Source organism: Crocodylus siamensis, chromosome 1 (assembly GCF_052110815.1).
Source record: "Crocodylus siamensis isolate JL-2025a chromosome 1, ASM5211081v1, whole genome shotgun sequence".
Classification (NCBI taxonomy): domain Eukaryota; kingdom Metazoa; phylum Chordata; order Crocodylia; family Crocodylidae; genus Crocodylus; species Crocodylus siamensis.
In genome coordinates, this window is record NC_143395.1 from 63,268,173 (window position 1) to 63,286,847 (window position 18,675).

Here is an 18,675-nt window from a genome sequence, read left to right on the forward strand (position 1 = left end):
ACAGAATAATAAATGCACCGCACAAAACAGACTGTTGAAAACACTTAACTTCTTATATTTTAAATATTATATACAGCTATTAATCCAAAAGTAAATAATAATACTGAATGCATAGGATAACAGTGTTCCAATAAACAAACTGAAATAATTAATTCTTAGTTTATTCTAAAGCAAACAAAACATTCATTGCAGTTGTAATGCTATTTTCCACATTTATTCAAATCCAAAATAAGGTGCATCCCCCACATTCAACCTCGGGGAAAAAACTTTGCCTTTTTTTCCCTAGAGCTGGGGGGACAGTGTGTGGTACATGGGGGAGTGGGGCAAAGAAGAGAGACCACACAACAGCAGGAGACCTGCTGCAGCTCTAGCCTTGACCCGAACTGGGATCAGGGCTGCTGCCGACGCTGCTGCCTGGCCAGGGCCAGAGCTACCACATACGGCAAGCAGCAGCAGGCAATACAGGCACTAGGGAACATATGGGGTAGTAGGAATTGGAAGGGGAAGAACAAGTGGCAGAGGGGACAGGCAGCAGGGTGGCAGCTATCAGCAATCAAGTGATATGGGAGAGGCAAGTGGTATGGGAGGGGGAGAGAGGCAGAGGACCATGAGTCATTGCCTGTTCCCTTGCTGCAAGAGGGGAGCAAGAATTTAAGACCTCCTCCAATAATAAGATTCTATACATGCAACATTCAGAGTTTTCTTGGATTTATTAAATAGGGTATATTCTTTTCTGTATATTATTGCCTGTTAATTTAAAATCCCACAGTGCAGCTTTATACATTTCCAAGCAGTTTGTTGGAGAATTTGTTTTTGCAAAGAAACAAAAGGTAGTTCCATAGTTACAAACTTCCAGAAAGAACTGAAGGTGTTAGTTCTGCCCTATAGAAGTCTCCTGAAACTCCTGTTTTTAAAACTGCCTTCTCCATTCTTCTATATTGCTGCAGTTACACAAAGTGAAAGTGTTTGAGATGAGCAGCCACCAAAACATCCTCTTGAAGGGCTTCTCAGTTTTGGAATAAATTCCCAACATAGCTAGAATCTGTTGTTTTTCATGGTATGCTGAAAAGTCTCTCTAACAAAAGTTACAGGGAGGGAAGGTACAAAAAGGACGAGTATCAGGGATACAATAAAGTGTTCTTGGTGAATTTAGGTCTGACACTTATTTGGTGGTTCTTTTCATTTTGATCATTAGATATTCTGCCAATTTTAAATTTTTGTGTTGCCATATTTTTAATTATTTTAAGAAGTATCAAGGGCCTGCAGAAAGTATTTCAATTTTTAAAACTGAACGATTAGATGAAAATATAAAAATAGTACTTTATTTTAATATAATACATATAAAAGCATCATACCTATTAAGTGTAGGTAGAAAAGAAAAAATAGTTTAAGGAAGGCTAACTCAGATATATGTATATATATATAAAAAAATCAATCTCATTTTTTATCAAATTAAAAAAAGAAAGTATGCACAAATATGGACAGAAGAAATACCACTGGTAGGCCGACTTCTCAAAATTCTTAAGAATGATGGAGCAAGTCCAACCATTGCCAATTAACCCTAAACATTTGTGCCTATAAAAGTAGGAAGTGTGTTGGTAATGACAGCAGTAAGTCTTAAGGCACTCAGTTTCCAGAGAACCCATGAGAAAACATGTTCATCCTCAGCAACCTTTGGAAAAAGTGAAAGGCCAAGAGCTACTGAGAACTGCTTCAAGATTTTGATCTGCTAGACTGAATAAGATTATATTTCCTGTTAATCTAGTCTCAAGTCTATTTAAAAAAGTGTATTTGTAGTTTAATACCTCATTTAAATTTAATCATGAATTTTTACTGAGACTGTTTTGCAATACTTATTTATTCTTAGCTCTTTACAGAACTTAAGCAAATTGATCAAAAACCATTTCCAAAAAGGCATGTTCCCTCTTTCTGTACTTTAAAGTAAATTAAGAAATCTATAGATGCACATACCATTATTCGGTATAAGCTCCATATCCCAAGGACTCATCTTCTCAGTGTCACCATTGTCCCAGCTTAAAGAAAAAAATAACCAGATCAAATTAATTTTAATAGTCCTAACACACCTATAAATAATTTATAAATGGTAAGTTATATAGTTACAACTACAACTAATTGGTTTACTTTATAAAACAATATTATAATTTTAAGAAATGTACATGTGAATACATTCTAATAACTAAAATCACTTTTAATCAGGATTGGCATACAAGATCTCATTTTTTAATAGAAAATGTATTAAAAGCTGAAGTAAGAAAAATATGCTAACCAGACGTTATAACACTGAAACAAACTATCGGGGTAATCGGGCTGAAGAGGTTCTTGGCTTTCAATTGTTCCAAACCACCAAGCATCATCAATTATGGATCTGAAGCGATCACCTAGACAAGAATACAAAATAGTTCCATCAATACAAGTAGCTACTGTCATAGTCCAGTTCTTCTAGGAATTTTTATTCCATTTCGTCCTAGTTTTCATAGTACACTCATTCTTTGGAGACACCTGTTTCGATGAAGAAATCTAAAGTGTATTCAGACTGACGCTTTTAAAGTAGGAATGGGCATTTATTAGGAAGAATGTTTACTGAATAGTTATACGGAGCATGTAAGAGTGCTCAGTGCTGGGCAGCATAAACAGCAAGTTCAAAATTCATGGAGCTAGCAAACAGGAGTGGCCCTCATTGCCCTTGTCCTCCTTCTGGCCTCTGGAAGCTTTAGAACAGGGGCAGTCAAAATATAGCCTGCAGGCCAGATACATGCTCAAGGTGATAAGAGTTGTTCTACTCTAGAACAGGGGTGGGCAGTACTAATAAGTAAGGCACCCTTGTGACTTGGCCAGCTATTTGGGAGGCCCACCTCTGCCTGATCTGCACAGAAGGTCTTCTTCTTCCCCCAAGCAACCACCCAGCTCAACACAGCCTCCTCTGAAAGAGGTGGCAGAGGACAATTTAGAGGATCTAATTTGATGAAGAGGCTGCAGCGTTGGAAAAGAAAGCAGTCCTCTGGACAGAGCAGGGAAGGCATGGAGCCCTCCACAGGAGCTGCCAGAAAGGGACCAGACAGACGTTTTAAAATTTCAATACAATATCAAATATTCATCTATGGTACTATGTTTCCTAATAAAATTAGGCACCATGGAACCAGATAATATTATTAAACAATTTAACTACCACCTACCTATATTCCATCGTCTATGTTTTGCATCATCAAACTGTTGCCGTAAGACAAGGAAATCTATAACATCTGGCATATCATGATACCTAGATAAAACCAAAATAGTAGAGAAGTTTAACCAGCAAGACAGTATGGAAAACCATTTAATGTCAAAATGCATTTGAACGCAAACATTTAGTATTTGAGATAAGTTGCTTAAAAGAATACATATGTTCTTTAGCAGATTTTAAAGAAATCACACATTAAAAATAGTTTCTCTATTTGAACGGAAATAATGCTTCCCTTACTTCATTGTGAATGATCCCCCAGTCAGTTTTCCAGTATCTGGATCAAGAAAAGCAAGTTTAAGGCAGCAGAGAGTAGGCAAACCCACTTCATACTTAATTCCAACTATCTTCATCAGTTCTTGCTCCTGAAGAAATAAAACATGGTTACTTAAGATGACTGATTTTCAGAGGACTTTAATCAGAAGAAAAGGAAAAAAGTTGATACATTTTTGTGGTACAACAGATTTCATCTGCAATTTTTGCTAAATTAATCAGACATTTTCAAATATATTCCCTGAAATAAGAAGTTCTGATTTCCGAATGTGGCCTCCTTACAAACTTAACTGTTAGCTGAGATACATTTTCTAGCAAGGGTGAAAATAAATCATACTGATTGGTAAGAAAATCAAAACAGAGCAAAAGAAATATATGGCTTTGAATAGGGTTATGATTTTTTGTCCCGTTCTTAAGGTATCACATTCCTGACATTTAAACATTTACTTGATTGATGCAGAAGATTTAAATATTATATATTTTTTCTTAGTTAAACTTTCAAAGCCAGAGTTAAATACACATACACCAAGTAGTTTTTCATACCACAAGTATGGACAAGTTATGCAAAATACCACCTTTATAAAATTTCTTCTATATTACTTAAGTGAGAGCATCCAAGAGGGAAGAAGTGAGAAATACCATACCCGGAGTTCCATTTTATGCCACGGCTGTTTTTTGGGATTAATACTGTATATTTTGTTCTTTTTGGCCATTACAACGTATGCTTCATGACCTTGTCGGAAATAATAAACCTAAGAATGAAATGTGAAAATTAGCTAAGCAACATTTCAAAACACCAAAATGTTAGCACAGTATGGATATAGAATGCGCTTCTTTCCACGCCCAATGTGAGTGAGTAGCAGCTTCTGTAAACTGGTATCTTTATGATGCCTTTTGCTTTTACAGACATTTGCTATGCATGATGGTAATCAAATCAATAGACGGATAAAAAAACATAAGTACAGCAACAACTGTACTAAACATTAAAAGATGGAGTTAACACTGCCAAAAGCCAAGTAATTCAAAATTAAAGCAAATGCTTTCTCATTAACTTGTAGGTAGGGGGGAAATGGAAAAACACAAAGGTAGGATTATCAGAAGTACTCTAGTAATTCAGAAACACAAATCCAACTCAAAGTCTTTTATACTATATATTTTATCTAAAGGCAAAAACCAGTTTGAATGATTTTAAAGACTTGTCCATGTAGTTACAATAGTTGCATGTAATAATATAATGTTCCACTGGCTGTTAGCTGGAACACCATTGTCAGGTTGGTCAATAACTAGCTAGAAATGTCACTTGTATCTAGAGCTATAATTTTACGAAAAAAATAAAAAAAGTTAGATTTCTGGTTTTAAAATTTCATAAAGCAAATTAAGCCATTAGATGTGGGATGGACAAATTCTTCACAGTAATTTCTATGCGAATGAATAAGCCAATGGTTTTCAACTTTTATAGACACAATGCACCCATTAGACTTGAAGGACCCCCATGGAAAATACAAGTCCTTAATTTTCACTCTTTTTACTATAGAAACATAATACAGCAGTTTCTCTTTTACAAGGAACTCAAGAAAGACCATACAGGTTCAAATATTTTTAACACTGAATAGGAATTTATAGCATTATGAATAGGAATTTCAAATATCTAGGTTTATCTTGTGAACTATATTTGCATGCATGACAGGGGGCATACTATTTGGGGGCAAACATTGTGTTGCCCCCTAGAGCAACTTTGGAAGGATCTCAAGGCACCCCAAGGTGCTGTGGCATCCTGATTGTGAATCACTGTTATAAATCAATCATCAAAAATTGTAAGAAGCATTAAACTTACATGAGACCATTTTTGTATATTTAAAAAAAAAATTCCACCAAAGGTTTAAAATCCACCATATTTGAATATCTAAAAGGCTAAAGTGTCTGAAGGAAGTACTAAAGGGGTTTATATAGCTCTCTGATTTACTGGTGGCAGATTAAAGTGTTAGGTCTTGGGTTGTGTCAGTGTTGACTGTAGTTTTGCGAAGGGGCTAAACAATATATTCGTATAGGATGGTTTGGATAGGGATGATCCTGCCTCAGGTCAGGAGGATGGAGTAGATGACCTCTCACTCAGCTTCTGAAGCTTCACACAGCCCTACTTCATACCATATTACTTCTTGAAGTTTCCCTTCACTACAGAAAATGCAGAACTGCTCTGAACTTTTTAACTACATATGAATAGAAATAAAATCAATGGAGGCTCTAAATACGAATTATGACAGTAACCTAATATATTCGGTTACCACTAATTTAACATACAAAAAAATAAAGTAACTTTAAATTTAAGCTAAATATCTTTACATAAACTCCAAACAAAAGTCCATTCAACATTTAGTCTGCAAACTTGGATATTTTCTGTGAAGCTGATCTGAACATGTCTCAGATGTAATTTTATATAGCAAGCTTTAATGTATTTGGCTTATTTTATTTATTATGTATACTTGGGTGTAGAGGACACTATAGAGCAACAGATGACAATAGATGAAGCCTCCCAAAAAGTTCATATTATGGAAGCAGCACCAAGTGAACACAATATAACAAAAGATACCTCACTTGAGTGGAAAAATAAAACTATAGCTAAAACAAGACAAGAGTCTAGAAGACTCTGGAGGAGAGAGAGAAAGCTTGAGAGGGACATAAATACAAAAATGTCAATTCTGAATGAAAGCAATTTTTATTTAAGTACTTTTATAGCTTGACTGATAAATCAACCCCAAAGTATTTCAAACACTACCAAAAAGTAATTACATCCCTGTCTTTAAAACATAAATCAAAGAACCTTAAAAACCAGACATGAGAGTTAGGAAGGCTGAGGAAAACAAAAATACCTCATCACCCATTTGCGGCACAAATGGACATCGACGGGGAATAGTATCTGTAATCCAGGCTGAAGGGAGCCATTCTTCCAAAGTCAGGCCATTTTCTGCCAACACGCCCACTGCCAATCTCTAAAGAAAATGCACAGAATAGAGTAGTAAGAAATAAATCTTTCTTTACCAAAATTCAATACATCCTGTAAAGATAATATTGTTTTGTCAAAGATAAATTCTCTGATTATCATTCATATAAGAAAGAAAATATTTTTCTGACACAAATAGAAATGTTATTAAAATGTTTAAGATCATTTTATAATAAAGTAGCCACATGAGAGAATTTTTAATTTTAAAAAAATTAATGTAAATTACTTTACCACACATTTAATATATACAAAGCATAAATATATTTAGATCTCTGTATTCTCCAAGAATGAAAGTTGAAATATTTGAACACTTGAAATGGTCAAAATTCTATGTTCCATCACACAACAATAAGACAATCGTAGGTTGCAAAGTAAAGCCAATAGCGTTTAGGATGGGACAAGCAGGGAGCTAGCTCCAGGCACCAACTAAGAGGGTTTTCACAATATTGGGTAGGTCTCAGCTGTTTCAAAAGATGGTTCTCATTTCTTTGCCACTGCTAAATTAGATTCATTAGTGAATACAAACAATTACCGCAATCCAGGAGACTCCAGAGTCAATGAGCTTTCATTAAAGAGCCCCTACAACCATTTTTCAGCATGGGGATGCTGATACATGTGACACTCCAGGCACTTTAGAGTGGGTCCAAGAGCCGCTCTGTTTAAAGTGCCACCCCTGCCTACCACAGCGCGTGCATAAATGCCCCTCCTTCGAGCTAGTCCTGACTGATCTAAATCAAAATGCAGAAGAAAAGGGGAGTGTGGCACAGCCCTTTCCAAATGTAGCTCTTCTAAGCTGCATGGCCAGGGAGAGCATACAATGTGACAGGCCTGTCCGTAGAATGACTGGCAATTATTTTGAAGAAGCCTCTATTCGCTTACAGATGAACATAGCATTGTCCCAGGGGGAAAAAAAGTGTGAGCATGTTTTCTCTCACATATTTCACAGGCAGACAAGATTCTTTGGGTGACTATGATCTCTTTTATTAGACCAACTTAAATAGTTGGTAAAAACATTTTATACCAAGCTTTTGGGTTTAAAAAGCCTTTGTCAGACCCGAAGAACCTTGTCTGCCTATGTCCCAAGACCAACATGGCTACAACCTACACCACTATACACTTCACAAGTACTTAAATAAAGAAGAGAATGGACTAGTCCCTCTATAAGGATCCCAAAATAAAAGCCTCTCTCCTGGGAGAAATGCAAGCCCTGTTTACCCACATTTTCTTCCTATAATGAATTCAGGCCTGCAGCAAACAAGAAACATTGGGCTGTGGCTTATGGTTTGGACCCAAGTTTCCCCTGACGTTCTGTGAAATGCTAAATTAAGCTTGCTTACCACCTGAAACTGGAACTCCAAAAAATACACCCAGCATAGGGATAACAGAAGTATCTCTCTACCTCCATATCTCCTTCTGTAGCTCTTCTCCATCAGCTTGGACTACTTGGAATAATTTGGAATCAGCTGCAAAACTTTTACTGTGTACCCCCATTTTCAGGTCCCTGATGAAACTGATGAACAAAACTGGGCCCAGCACAGATCTTTGCAAGACCCTACTTTGGACCTCCCTCCATCCTGAAAAGCAACAATCTGACTTTATCTGCTGCCTACCTTTTAACCAGCTCTCAATCCACAAAAGAACTTTCCCTCCAATACTGTGGCAATGCAGGTTTTTTAAAAAGGCCTTTGGTGAGTGACCTTGTCAAAGGCTTTTCAAAAGTCCAAATATGTTATGTTAACTGTATCACCCTTGTCCACAAGCTTTTTAAGTCTCAAAGAACTCAAGCAGGTTGGTGAGGCAGGATTCTCCTCTACAAAAACCATTCTGACACTTCCCCAGCAAAACATTTGTCCATGAGACTGATTTTATTCTTTATTATAGATTCTACCAACTTGCCAGAGATGAAAGGGAGACACACTTTGTAGTTTCCAGCATCACTTCCAGAGCCCTTTTGGAAGATGGGTGCTATACTGGCAACCTACCAGTACTCTGGCACAGAGGTCACTGTAACTAGATTACATACTACTGCCACCGGTTCTGCAATTTCACCTTGAAGCTCCTTCAGAACTCTTAGGTGAATGCCTTCAGGTCCTGGTGACTTATTAGTATTTAATTTATTGAACTGTTCTGAAGCCTTTTCTTTGTCACTTCACTGTGGTCCAGCTCTTCAGACTTATCTACTAGGAAGAACTGATCTGTCATAGGAACTTCCTCAGTATCTTTTGCTGTAAAAACCAATGCAAAGAGTTCATCTGGCTGCTCTGCTATGGCTTCATCATGCCCGAGTACACCTTTTATCCCTGGTCATCTAACAGTGCATTCAATTCTCTCACTGGCTTCTTGCTTCTGTATTTTTAAGAAGTTTAAGATTAACGTCAGCATCTTTTACTAGACACTCCTCAAAATTCTTTGTTTTGCTTACCTTATTTTGCTTTTACACTTGCCCTGCCAGAGTTTGTAATCTTTCCTGTTGTCATCATTTGAGCATGCCTCTGCCTAAAATGGCCTCTTTAACTCTGCTATTAAGCCATAAAGGTGCTTTAGGGAAGCACTTGGTACCCTTCTTGATTTGTGGTACATGTTTTTCTGAGCCTCTAATACAGTGGTTTTCAACTTTTGGACTTGAGGCACAAAATAACTTTTGGGAATTAAGTGACACCAATTTAAAAAAACAATTACATTATAGTGCTTACTTGCCCAGGGCTGGCATTGGGGGTGGGAGGATCATCCCAGGCAGGGACAAGATTTAGCCTGTGCTTATTTGCTTAGCAACCCTAGTTAAGAATCACTGCTCTAATATGGTATTTTTAAAGAGCTTCCAAGCTGCCTGCAGGCCTTTTTGGCTTCTGATTGCTTTTAGGCCTTTTAGGCTTCCAACTGTTCTTTAACTTATTTCTAACTAACTTCCTCATTTTTGTGTAATTTCCTTTAAAGTTCCCTTCTCAATTCCAACACACCTCCCAAAAGAAATTCAAAAGTATACTGCAACCAGATATTACAGAGAACTCTTTTTTACCATGGATACCATAAAGATTCATCACCCATACAAAGGTTACAGCATAAGTGATAGAAGAGGTGGGGACCTTGACAATTCCAGTACTATAATAAAGTGAAGCTGAGTTAGCTTAGCCAAAACTCGAAGCTGTAATGAAGTAATCTGGACACCAAACACACAAGCCCTGCCGTAACTCCTTTATACACTAGCCGGACACTAGCCGGACTCCTTTATACACTAGCCGGACACATTTTTGTAATACAAAACCTCTTGCATCCCAACCACTGCAGTTGGCAAGGCTAAACAAAGTCCTTACCCCTTCCTTTGCTTCATACTGAATCAAACATTTCTTGCTAAAATGCCATCCAGCTTTAGCTCCCTAATACAGGCAAAACTCTATAATGTAATTCTAGATCTTGCCCTCTGCCACAGATTCCTTTTGGGAGATAGCCTGGTCAGGTTCAGGGCTATTAAAACTGCACAGCACAACCCTCATCACAGCCCTGAGGTTATGCTGTGAACATGTGCCAGCATTTGCTATGCCAGGTTAACCCTTTGCTGATCTGGTTCACCTTTTTTTTGTAGTTTAGACTAGGCTCACCATTTTTAAGACAACATAAGCCCTACAAGTGCCAGAAGATTAGAGCATTTAGATTGCCCTAACTTTGCTTAGGATGACCTAAATGTATCACATGTACATACCCTCAGAGACCTCACAAAAAGACCTAACAACATTTGCAATGATCAGTACTTCTAGAATATAAACAAACTAATTTCAAACTGGACTGCATGTAAGGCTGTATACAGCTGCTCAACCTATTCAAGTCATTTAGATCCCTTTGTGGTATGTGTCTTATAACCTACAAATTGTTTCCAACCTTTTGTTTTCTTTCTTTGGGTTTCCTTTTCTTTGGTGATGTTGTTGGTCCATCTTTATCTTCATTCCCTTTTTTCCTTTCTTTTTTAATTTGCTTCTTTTGTTTTTCTGTTCCCTCCTCATCCTCTGAACTGCTTTCCGCTTTCTTGGTTTTAAGTTTGGGTATTTTCTTTGGTGGCTGCAGATTAATTCCAGCATCTGCTGTCCAGTCAGAATAATCACTAGAGTAGTCACTAGGATGATATGGAAAAGAAGTTTAAAATAAAATAAAGCATCAAAAAAAAAAAAATAATTTCCAGAACAAATCCAGGATAAACTGTTTTCATCAAGGACCCAAAAATAGGGTCTGGGATTGGGAGTTTGCTCTCACTGTACTAACTGCCTTTTTGCAGCTAGAAAGGAATTGTTCCTGTGCTAGCAGATAAGCCAGGGTTGGCTAGATACTGTTTTTATTTTTTGCCTTCCCTGCCATAACTCATCTTTAAAAACATTCCGTAAACTGAAAAAAGATATGCAAAGCAAAACAGCAAATCCTGTATCTTTCCTGTGCAGTGACTCCCTAATCTGTCTGCTTGCATAGATCTCCCACTTAATCACGCAGACTGCTTGCATTCAGTCAGAGAGAGATCCTGTTAGTGGTGACTCTGTTAGGCTCTGTACCTTACAACTGATCACCAGTAAAGGTTGACTTGTGCCCCCCTGCTGCAGGTAGTAAGGTTCGAAGTTTCACAACTTGGTAGGCATATGAGCTCGGGTACTTACTGAATAGGTGATTCAGTTTCTGATGCTCTAAAGCAAGAGGTGGCCTTAGGGAAATAAGCTGTTTAAGATGGTGGGGAAGAATTCAGACTCCTAATGTCTGGATATGTCAATTTAAAAAAAAAAAAAAATGGGGGGACTCATAAGGACATGGTGGTATGCTAGGAGTAGGTTGGGACTCCTTCATAAGGAAGGTTGAAGAGCTGATAATGGTTTTCTGATGAGAGAGAAATACAATCTTCAGTATGTGAGTTATTGTTGGATAGCTTTCTGCCAAAATTAGTTGCAACACATTTTAAGTTGCCTTCTTTATATCTTGTTTTTCTTCCTATGAAGAAAACACAGGGGCATCTGGCTTTGAAATCTATGAACTATTGGGCAATCCATCTGATAAACAGGTTTTCTGTTTAAAGATTGTAAATTAACTGTTTAAACCCCCCCAAATCCATATATAGATATCAGTTGAACACAATGTTTTACTGATATATTTACAATGTTAAGGCAATTAGAAACCTTACCAGGGCCTCAGTCACTATAATAAAATAAATTCTAAATACCTATAAATTCTTGCTCTTTGACGTGTACCCACTGCTTTGTAGCTCTGAGCAGCCCTTGTGCCAGTGCCCCTCACTCCCAACCCACAGCCTCCTGGCCGTGTCAGTGACCTTTACTTTCCTGGGTGCATCTGGACCATGGGTTTCCTCGAAAGTCAGTTCCGACTCAGGGTGAGGACTGCTTCAGTGCTCACTGTGGCAGTGGTGAGGGGTACGCTGGCAGTGGTAGCAAGCCAAGCTTCCTGCTAACGGCCAGAACCAGTGGGGCCAAATGGCTCCAGATTCAGCAGCAGGCCATGCCCCCAACTGTATTTGAAACCCCTGCTCTACACAATTAATAATACCCTAGACTGCAAGTGTACGTTACGTGGCTCTAAAAGCTTTGACTGTAGTTTGTTGATGATACCAGCTGCCACATCTATTTCTAATATAGGTCTTTATCACTTATTTGTAGGAAATCTAATTTCTCTCTCTAAATGCTGTATCAACAATATCTTCCACTGTTAGCAAATGAGTTAAAAGCATATTTTCCATTCCTGTCCTATATATGCCTAAGCTGTTGGGAATTAAATTCATGTCTTGTTCTTTCTCCACATCAAGTTAAATGACATTGTAATTTTCCCCCCATAACTGCTCAGCTTCCAGATACATTTCTTCCTCCTCAGTTTTTAACGAGTGAAGAAGTTCTATTGTGCCATTTCCCACAAAAAAAAAAAAAATCTCTTTAAAATCTAGTACTTTTGAAAAATATGGAAACAAAAATCTCAAACTGTCCTAATTTTACTTAACTAAAAATCCAGATATCAGCAATCAGATTCTACCTTACTGAGTAACAGTGAAGAGAACACAATTCCTTAGTGCTGTGGTTTCCAATCTCTTTTTTGGTTCAAGTTCTTTCATGATGAACTGAAAAAGTGTCTTTCCATGTCCCGACACTGAAGATATTGACTGTCTTGTTTCTTTTCTATATTACAGAATTAACCTTTTTCTCCTTTCCAATTTTTACTTATTTTTTTTAATTGTTTTATGCTCTTCCCTTCCCCCACCACCTGAAAGTTGTATGTTCTTGAAGGGATGCCCATTTTTATTTATACAGAACTTAACTGTGTCTTCATGGCTAAGTAGAACAATTCAGTTCAGGGAACTAATGCCTATACCTACAGCCTTGTATACAAGAGCTTTTCACAGAACTCTAGTTGCATTATGGGCTACATTAAAGTGTCATTCAAGGATCGACAGCAGCATTACATACAGACAACAAGATTAGGCAACTGTATCCTTTCTTTTCACTTTCAGTTTTCATTAATGTTAATGGAATAACCAGAGAAGGCAAAATACAAAACTTAAAAAGTACAGCTATTTTTCTTTGTATGCTGTCACTTACCTAGAACTGCCATCACTGTGCCATGCTCTCTCATCATCTTCTGATGTTCCACCACTGGCAACAACTATTTCTCCTTCCTGATAAGGAAGTATGTGACAGTTACTCTGTGGTATAATAATGAAGCATTAATTATAACATGACCACTGAAAAACATGACTAAAATTCGGAGTCAATCTTTCTATTGTAAACGTCATCTTTCAGGGGTTTAGTATACATGAAAAATAGCATTTTGATGATCAGGTATGAATTTTCTTTACACAGGTTTGACTGTGTCTATAGCTATTTAAATGAGAGCAAAACCAAAACGTAGCATGTTGTAGTAGACTGAGCACTGAAACACCACACAGATAGTTTCGTTGTTCTGTTCTCTGTTCTGTAACAACCTGTTATAAACATTTGCTCCCCCCTTCCCCAAACCTTTTTGTGCCCATTTCAATTTTCACATCTTTGGAAGCCAGGGCTGTCTTTTACTTATATAATGTATACATGTACAGTGGAGCCCTGATCTCAGCTGGGTCCTCTATATGGAACTGTAGTACTACTACAGTAATTGAATAAATGGCTTTGACACCTCTTAGTTCATACTACAGATCAACCTGTTTTAATTCTTAAAAAATTCCAATCAACTGCCTAGTGCTCAAAGTAGAAATAAGATAGTCAGGATTCACTGAAAAGTTTAAGCATATGAACCAAACATATTCTATGCACTGTATATATTTCTCACCACAAATTAAGAGAAAACACTGCATCTCACAGATATAGGCCGAGCTATATTTTCTGAGAAATAATGTAAATACATCTTGCAAACTCATAATAGTGAAAAAGAGGTATTCCAATGCAACAAAGCATCTTCTCTAGCCTCCCCCCCACACCCAAAGGAAAATTAATTGAAAAAATAAATATTGCATATGCAGCCATGCTGGTGAATTTAACAATAAAATGAAACACAAATAAAAACAGCTTCATCAATGTTATGCATCTAAGAGAGACTGGAATCTGATAGAGTCAGTGAAAAATTTCTCTCCTATCAGCTGTAGGTCAAATATTTCACAAATAATAAACATTAAAGGTTATGTAAGAAAAAATGTTATTAAAAAATCAAAAATCAATCATACCACTTTTATTTTGATTTTTACTAAAAAATAATAAATAAAATATGCTTTGAGGGTTCAGTGATTTGGATCAATTTTCAGGTCAGATTTGTTCAATTTTTAAAGATTTTTCTTTTACAAAAACCATACACCTGCAGTTCTTATAAAATCAGGGTGGGCTCTCTATTTCTCTCATGCAATCTCTATAAAGATCATGCAGGCAACATTTTATCATATCAATTACAAACATGCAACCTCTCGGCAGCTAGTAGGATTGCAGACAGGTAACAGGTGAGAGATGCAAACACTTCAGCTGGAATTTAATTAACAATTTGTAAAGGAACAGAAGAAAAGAGATTTAACATCTTGCTATTAAACTGGGTCTGCAGAGCTAATAGTAGTTAAAAAGAAAAAAAAACCCAGAAGGCCTTACTTCTGTTATCAAAGTAAGCTGACATGATTTATTTACAGGAAGATTGGTTAGATAAGCCATGCTTCCATCATTACTTTTCAGAGATTTAAAAAATGTCCAAAAACAAACAAAAAAAAATTAAGGGACATCCAAGATAAAAACATCGCTTGCACTTTGGATTCCATTACCAAAAAAGGGGGGCCTGTCATAGCATGTAAAATTGTCCATCAAGATATCCAAGTCCTTACAATAGTACCTACCCCCGTTACATGAACCAATATATCCTTTCCACAGACGTGGACCCTCTAAAATCAGGATTGATATTTTTCAAAAACAATCTTTTCCTGTTTAAATCATATTTATAATGTTAAATTTAACTTTTTAAAAACGTACTAAACTGCAACCCTATTATAATCTCTTAAATGCTTAAGTAGAAAAAATTATGCTGAATCAGCAAGTCTCTACAAAAAACAAAAAAACAAAAAACCACCTGAAAGACTTCACACACATGAAAAGAGGGAGGAGAAAGACTGAATGTGTGGCAGAGTCCCTGCCATGTAGCCTGATGCTGGCTACATAGCACAGCTCTGGGACAGGCCCCCACTGTGGTCCCAGGGCTAGGAGGTACAATAAGCTGATTGACAGTCAAAGCCCCAGAATCACACTGGAGCCCTGAACTGGCTCTTGCGCAGTCCCAGTGCGGAAACCGACAATCAACTGACAATTCCACATCCACTTGATGAATGGTTCCAGCCTTGGACCACGCTGGAGTCTCAAACCAGCTCCAGTGCAGTCCTGGGGTAGAGTCAGACTGTACCATGCAGCTGGCATCAAGCTGCATGGTAGGGAGTCTGCCATACATTCAATTTACGGTGCAATGGAAACCAGCTGCAAATTATTACACATTTTACAGAATAATTTTGTGGTTGATTGTTTGTCCCAGCCCTGGGACCACATTGGTTTGCCAGGCAGCTGGCTTTCTACTTGCTGGTACAGGGGTGATCATGATCTCAGGCTCGCCCTGTGCTGGCAAGCCATAATGGCAGAACTGGAATCTGATGCCCAGTCCCAAAACCGCATGTCCTGCCTGCAAACCATCCCTGCAACACACCACTTGCTTTGAAGGGAGAGCACTAAACTAGACACATATGGAGTGATCGATCCCTTATTTATTACCTTCCCTGGCTTCCACAATTAGTGGCAAGGAGGCATAATTGCTGGGATCAGGGAACAGATATCATCATGCTATTAAATTAGCATGAACCAGGGGCCTATGTTTTGTTAACTAATTTTTCTATTTCCCCAACAAAGCCTTTCTTCATTAAATCAAGCATTGGACTCTATCAACAGAATGGCCTTCTTCCATGTTGGAGAGCAACGAGCATAATTTCCATAACTACTGATAATGCAGACAAGAGTGTGCTAAAACATTTTATAATGATATGCAAATGGCATAGACTACTATTAAAAATTCTGTCTGACTTGGTGTTAAAACTTTGGTCACATTCTTAACTATACAAACACTTCAGACCCCAAATTAAAACTTAATACTACTCAAGTACACACATCTAAAGCAGCAATTTATCCTCAATTATGCAGACCATCTCCACAGCCAGATTGTATGTCAGCATGAAGGGAAGGGTTTTTAAAAGTCCATAAACTTTTTTTAAAAATTTTTTTATCCTCCCAAATTTATACACCTCCATATCTGCATTTTAGAATACTGAAGAAATTAGTGCACACTTTTAAAAATATGACCCTGTATTGCAGGAATCTAACTGGGCACAATATCTGTATGTGCAAGAGATTAGCAAAGTCATCACATTATGCTTTACGTAAGTAGTGTATAACATCTGAATAGAGGCAGAATTTTAAACAGCATACATTTAGATATGCAAGTCTTTTAACTGCTCTTCACCTGAACTTTTCAGGAAGTTACCTTATTTAAAAATAGCTATCTCCTTTTGGCTATAAAATACTAGTTTTAGTCTTGTTAAAAAGTTTATCCTATTCTACATATTTGACTCTAGACTTCTACTTATGCTTTCCATGAATTAGTATAATGTGATTCATTCTCCTCCCTCTTTCATTTAGTTACCTACAGTCTAACTAAACCAGCAGTTCATGCTTCATTTGCTCATAAAAAACTGTTAAATTTATACCCATATCAAATAAAAATGGTCTTTGATTTGTGTAGACTTAAATGCACACTGATCTCTTAAACATGAAACAGAGTTATTTTAATGTCAAGATTCTCATTGCTGACCAATTTATGTTATATTATGTAGATCAACTACTGAAAGAACACATAAACAGACACTGAAGCTACACTGAAGTTAAGAACTTGCACATGTAATTATTTTCTGAGAATGACCATTAAGAAATTTTGCATGCGCATGCATGCATAAAATGTGGGGGCAATTTTTATTACCTTAACACTTATGCAAAAGTAGATAAAGCATGTAATTGAAGATCAACAATAAAAAAAAAATTGAACTTCGAAACCAACAATTCCTAGAGGTACTTGAAACAATGTAAATAATCTCAAATGCTGCTTTGTTATTTAAACTCTTACATCTGATGAACTGTTTCCATTTTCTAACTCTTCAGCAGGCCTGGCAGTTTCTTCTAATGCGTATCTGGTACGGTAGTTATGTTGGTTAGCTTGTTGCTTTTTTGAGTCTCCTGCATCTAGTATGTGGTCATGCGAATGGTTCTATATAGAGACATACACATGAAAAATAGTCAATATGTTTTTACAATTGTTTCACTTTAATTTCTGAGTAGCTCTAACAAAACATTTTTGAGAGAATTCTATATCACAGCAAAAATCTTTAATACTCTAAAATCAGAAACTTGAGAACATGTGCCGGAAGAGTCAAAAGCTAAGAAAGAACGTATGTATGCATTTGAAGGATGGTAACAGCTTTTTAGTAAATTCTAGAAGCCAGTGACTTCTAGAAATAATATAAAAATGTATCTTGATGTAACTGAATTTTTTTCTCCAAATAATAAGGTCCATAGTTGTTAACCAATGGCATCATCACCTGTATGCAACAGCATAAGCAAAAACAGACCTGTCAACTGCTACTGAAACAGCTGTAGCCAACCACAGCAAAGAACCTGCTACTTGAGACAACTTGTATAGCACAAGGGTATCTTTGGTGAACTGAAACTTCCTAAAGCAAGAGAAACCTCCAATAATGCAGGTTCTATGTGTGCAAATTCACTCTTATACAATGACCCTTTTTATACCAAAGATGTGTTAGATGTGAGATTAATTCACTCTTACGTGATCGGTGTGGTGGAAGCATGCAGTCAGCAGCTGTGTGGGAGCAACACGCACCAAAATACATTCTCCTGTGTGGATCTGTCCTCTTCGCTCGTTGTCTGTGATACGTGTTTCTATAGTTGCCATCCCCATTATGATAGTGCCCTGTGCTTACACATACTGTCTGCTGGTGGCGAGTACCAAAACTGTCTTGTAAAAGTGGTAGAAATGGGTCTGAGGGTCAGTACAGTCAAGGTCCTGGAACGTATCCTTATTTGTTACATTGTAAAGTGGGTTCCCTTTATGCAAAGTCAAGTTATGCACCGTTTTCGAGGAATTGCATGTACAGAATAAAGTTAGGGAAACCTGTAATCTATATATGCACTACAGCAATAAACAATAAATTGTTACCACAAAGCATATTTTATTACACATTTGTCCCACTCTAAATACTTCTCAGAGAGGATATTTTTAGCAAGTCCAGAAATAGTGCCATTCATACCCTTAACCACTCCTTAGGCACATACTCTCAAGTTTTTGGAAAAATGTTTGATAACCTATAAAGAAAACCTGTTAATTACTGGGGAGGAAGTTAGATCAGCATTAAGTAGTTTAAATAACACAAACTCTGAAACCCCTTTATTCTCTCTTCTGTAAGAATCCTAGTTTTCATCACACAGATGTTGATGAAGTTAAGAATTTGTGTTTCTTATACCACTGTTAGAAGTTATGACTTGGCCAAAAATGAAAGAACCTATAGACATTTGCCTAGATGTCAGAAGAGCAAAGACTATGCCATTTATCTTCTCTCTTTCAGTCAGAC

The 18,675-nt window shown here is 37.1% G+C and overlaps 1 protein-coding gene across 2 annotated transcripts in view; it reads right to left on the reverse strand.

Annotated features, from left to right (window-relative positions):
• The window catches only part of PHIP (PHIP subunit of CUL4-Ring ligase complex), a 161,594-nt gene that overhangs the window by 32,375 nt on the left and 110,544 nt on the right, over positions 1-18,675 (reverse strand). Inside the window, exons 21-29 of one of the 2 annotated variants that reach the window (XM_090035265.1) lie at positions 17,157-17,297; positions 13,079-13,182; positions 10,383-10,614; positions 6,379-6,498; positions 4,156-4,263; positions 3,479-3,603; positions 3,195-3,277; positions 2,288-2,399; positions 1,972-2,033 (exon numbers count right to left, since the gene is read on the reverse strand). In XM_090035265.1, the coding sequence (XP_089891391.1) occupies positions 1,972-2,033; positions 2,288-2,399; positions 3,195-3,277; positions 3,479-3,603; positions 4,156-4,263; positions 6,379-6,498; positions 10,383-10,614; positions 13,079-13,182; positions 17,157-17,297 (1,087 nt within the window). The remainder of the gene's footprint in view (positions 1-1,971; positions 2,034-2,287; positions 2,400-3,194; positions 3,278-3,478; positions 3,604-4,155; positions 4,264-6,378; positions 6,499-10,382; positions 10,615-13,078; positions 13,183-17,156; positions 17,298-18,675) is intronic. The other variant, XM_090035273.1, reaches the window with a different exon arrangement.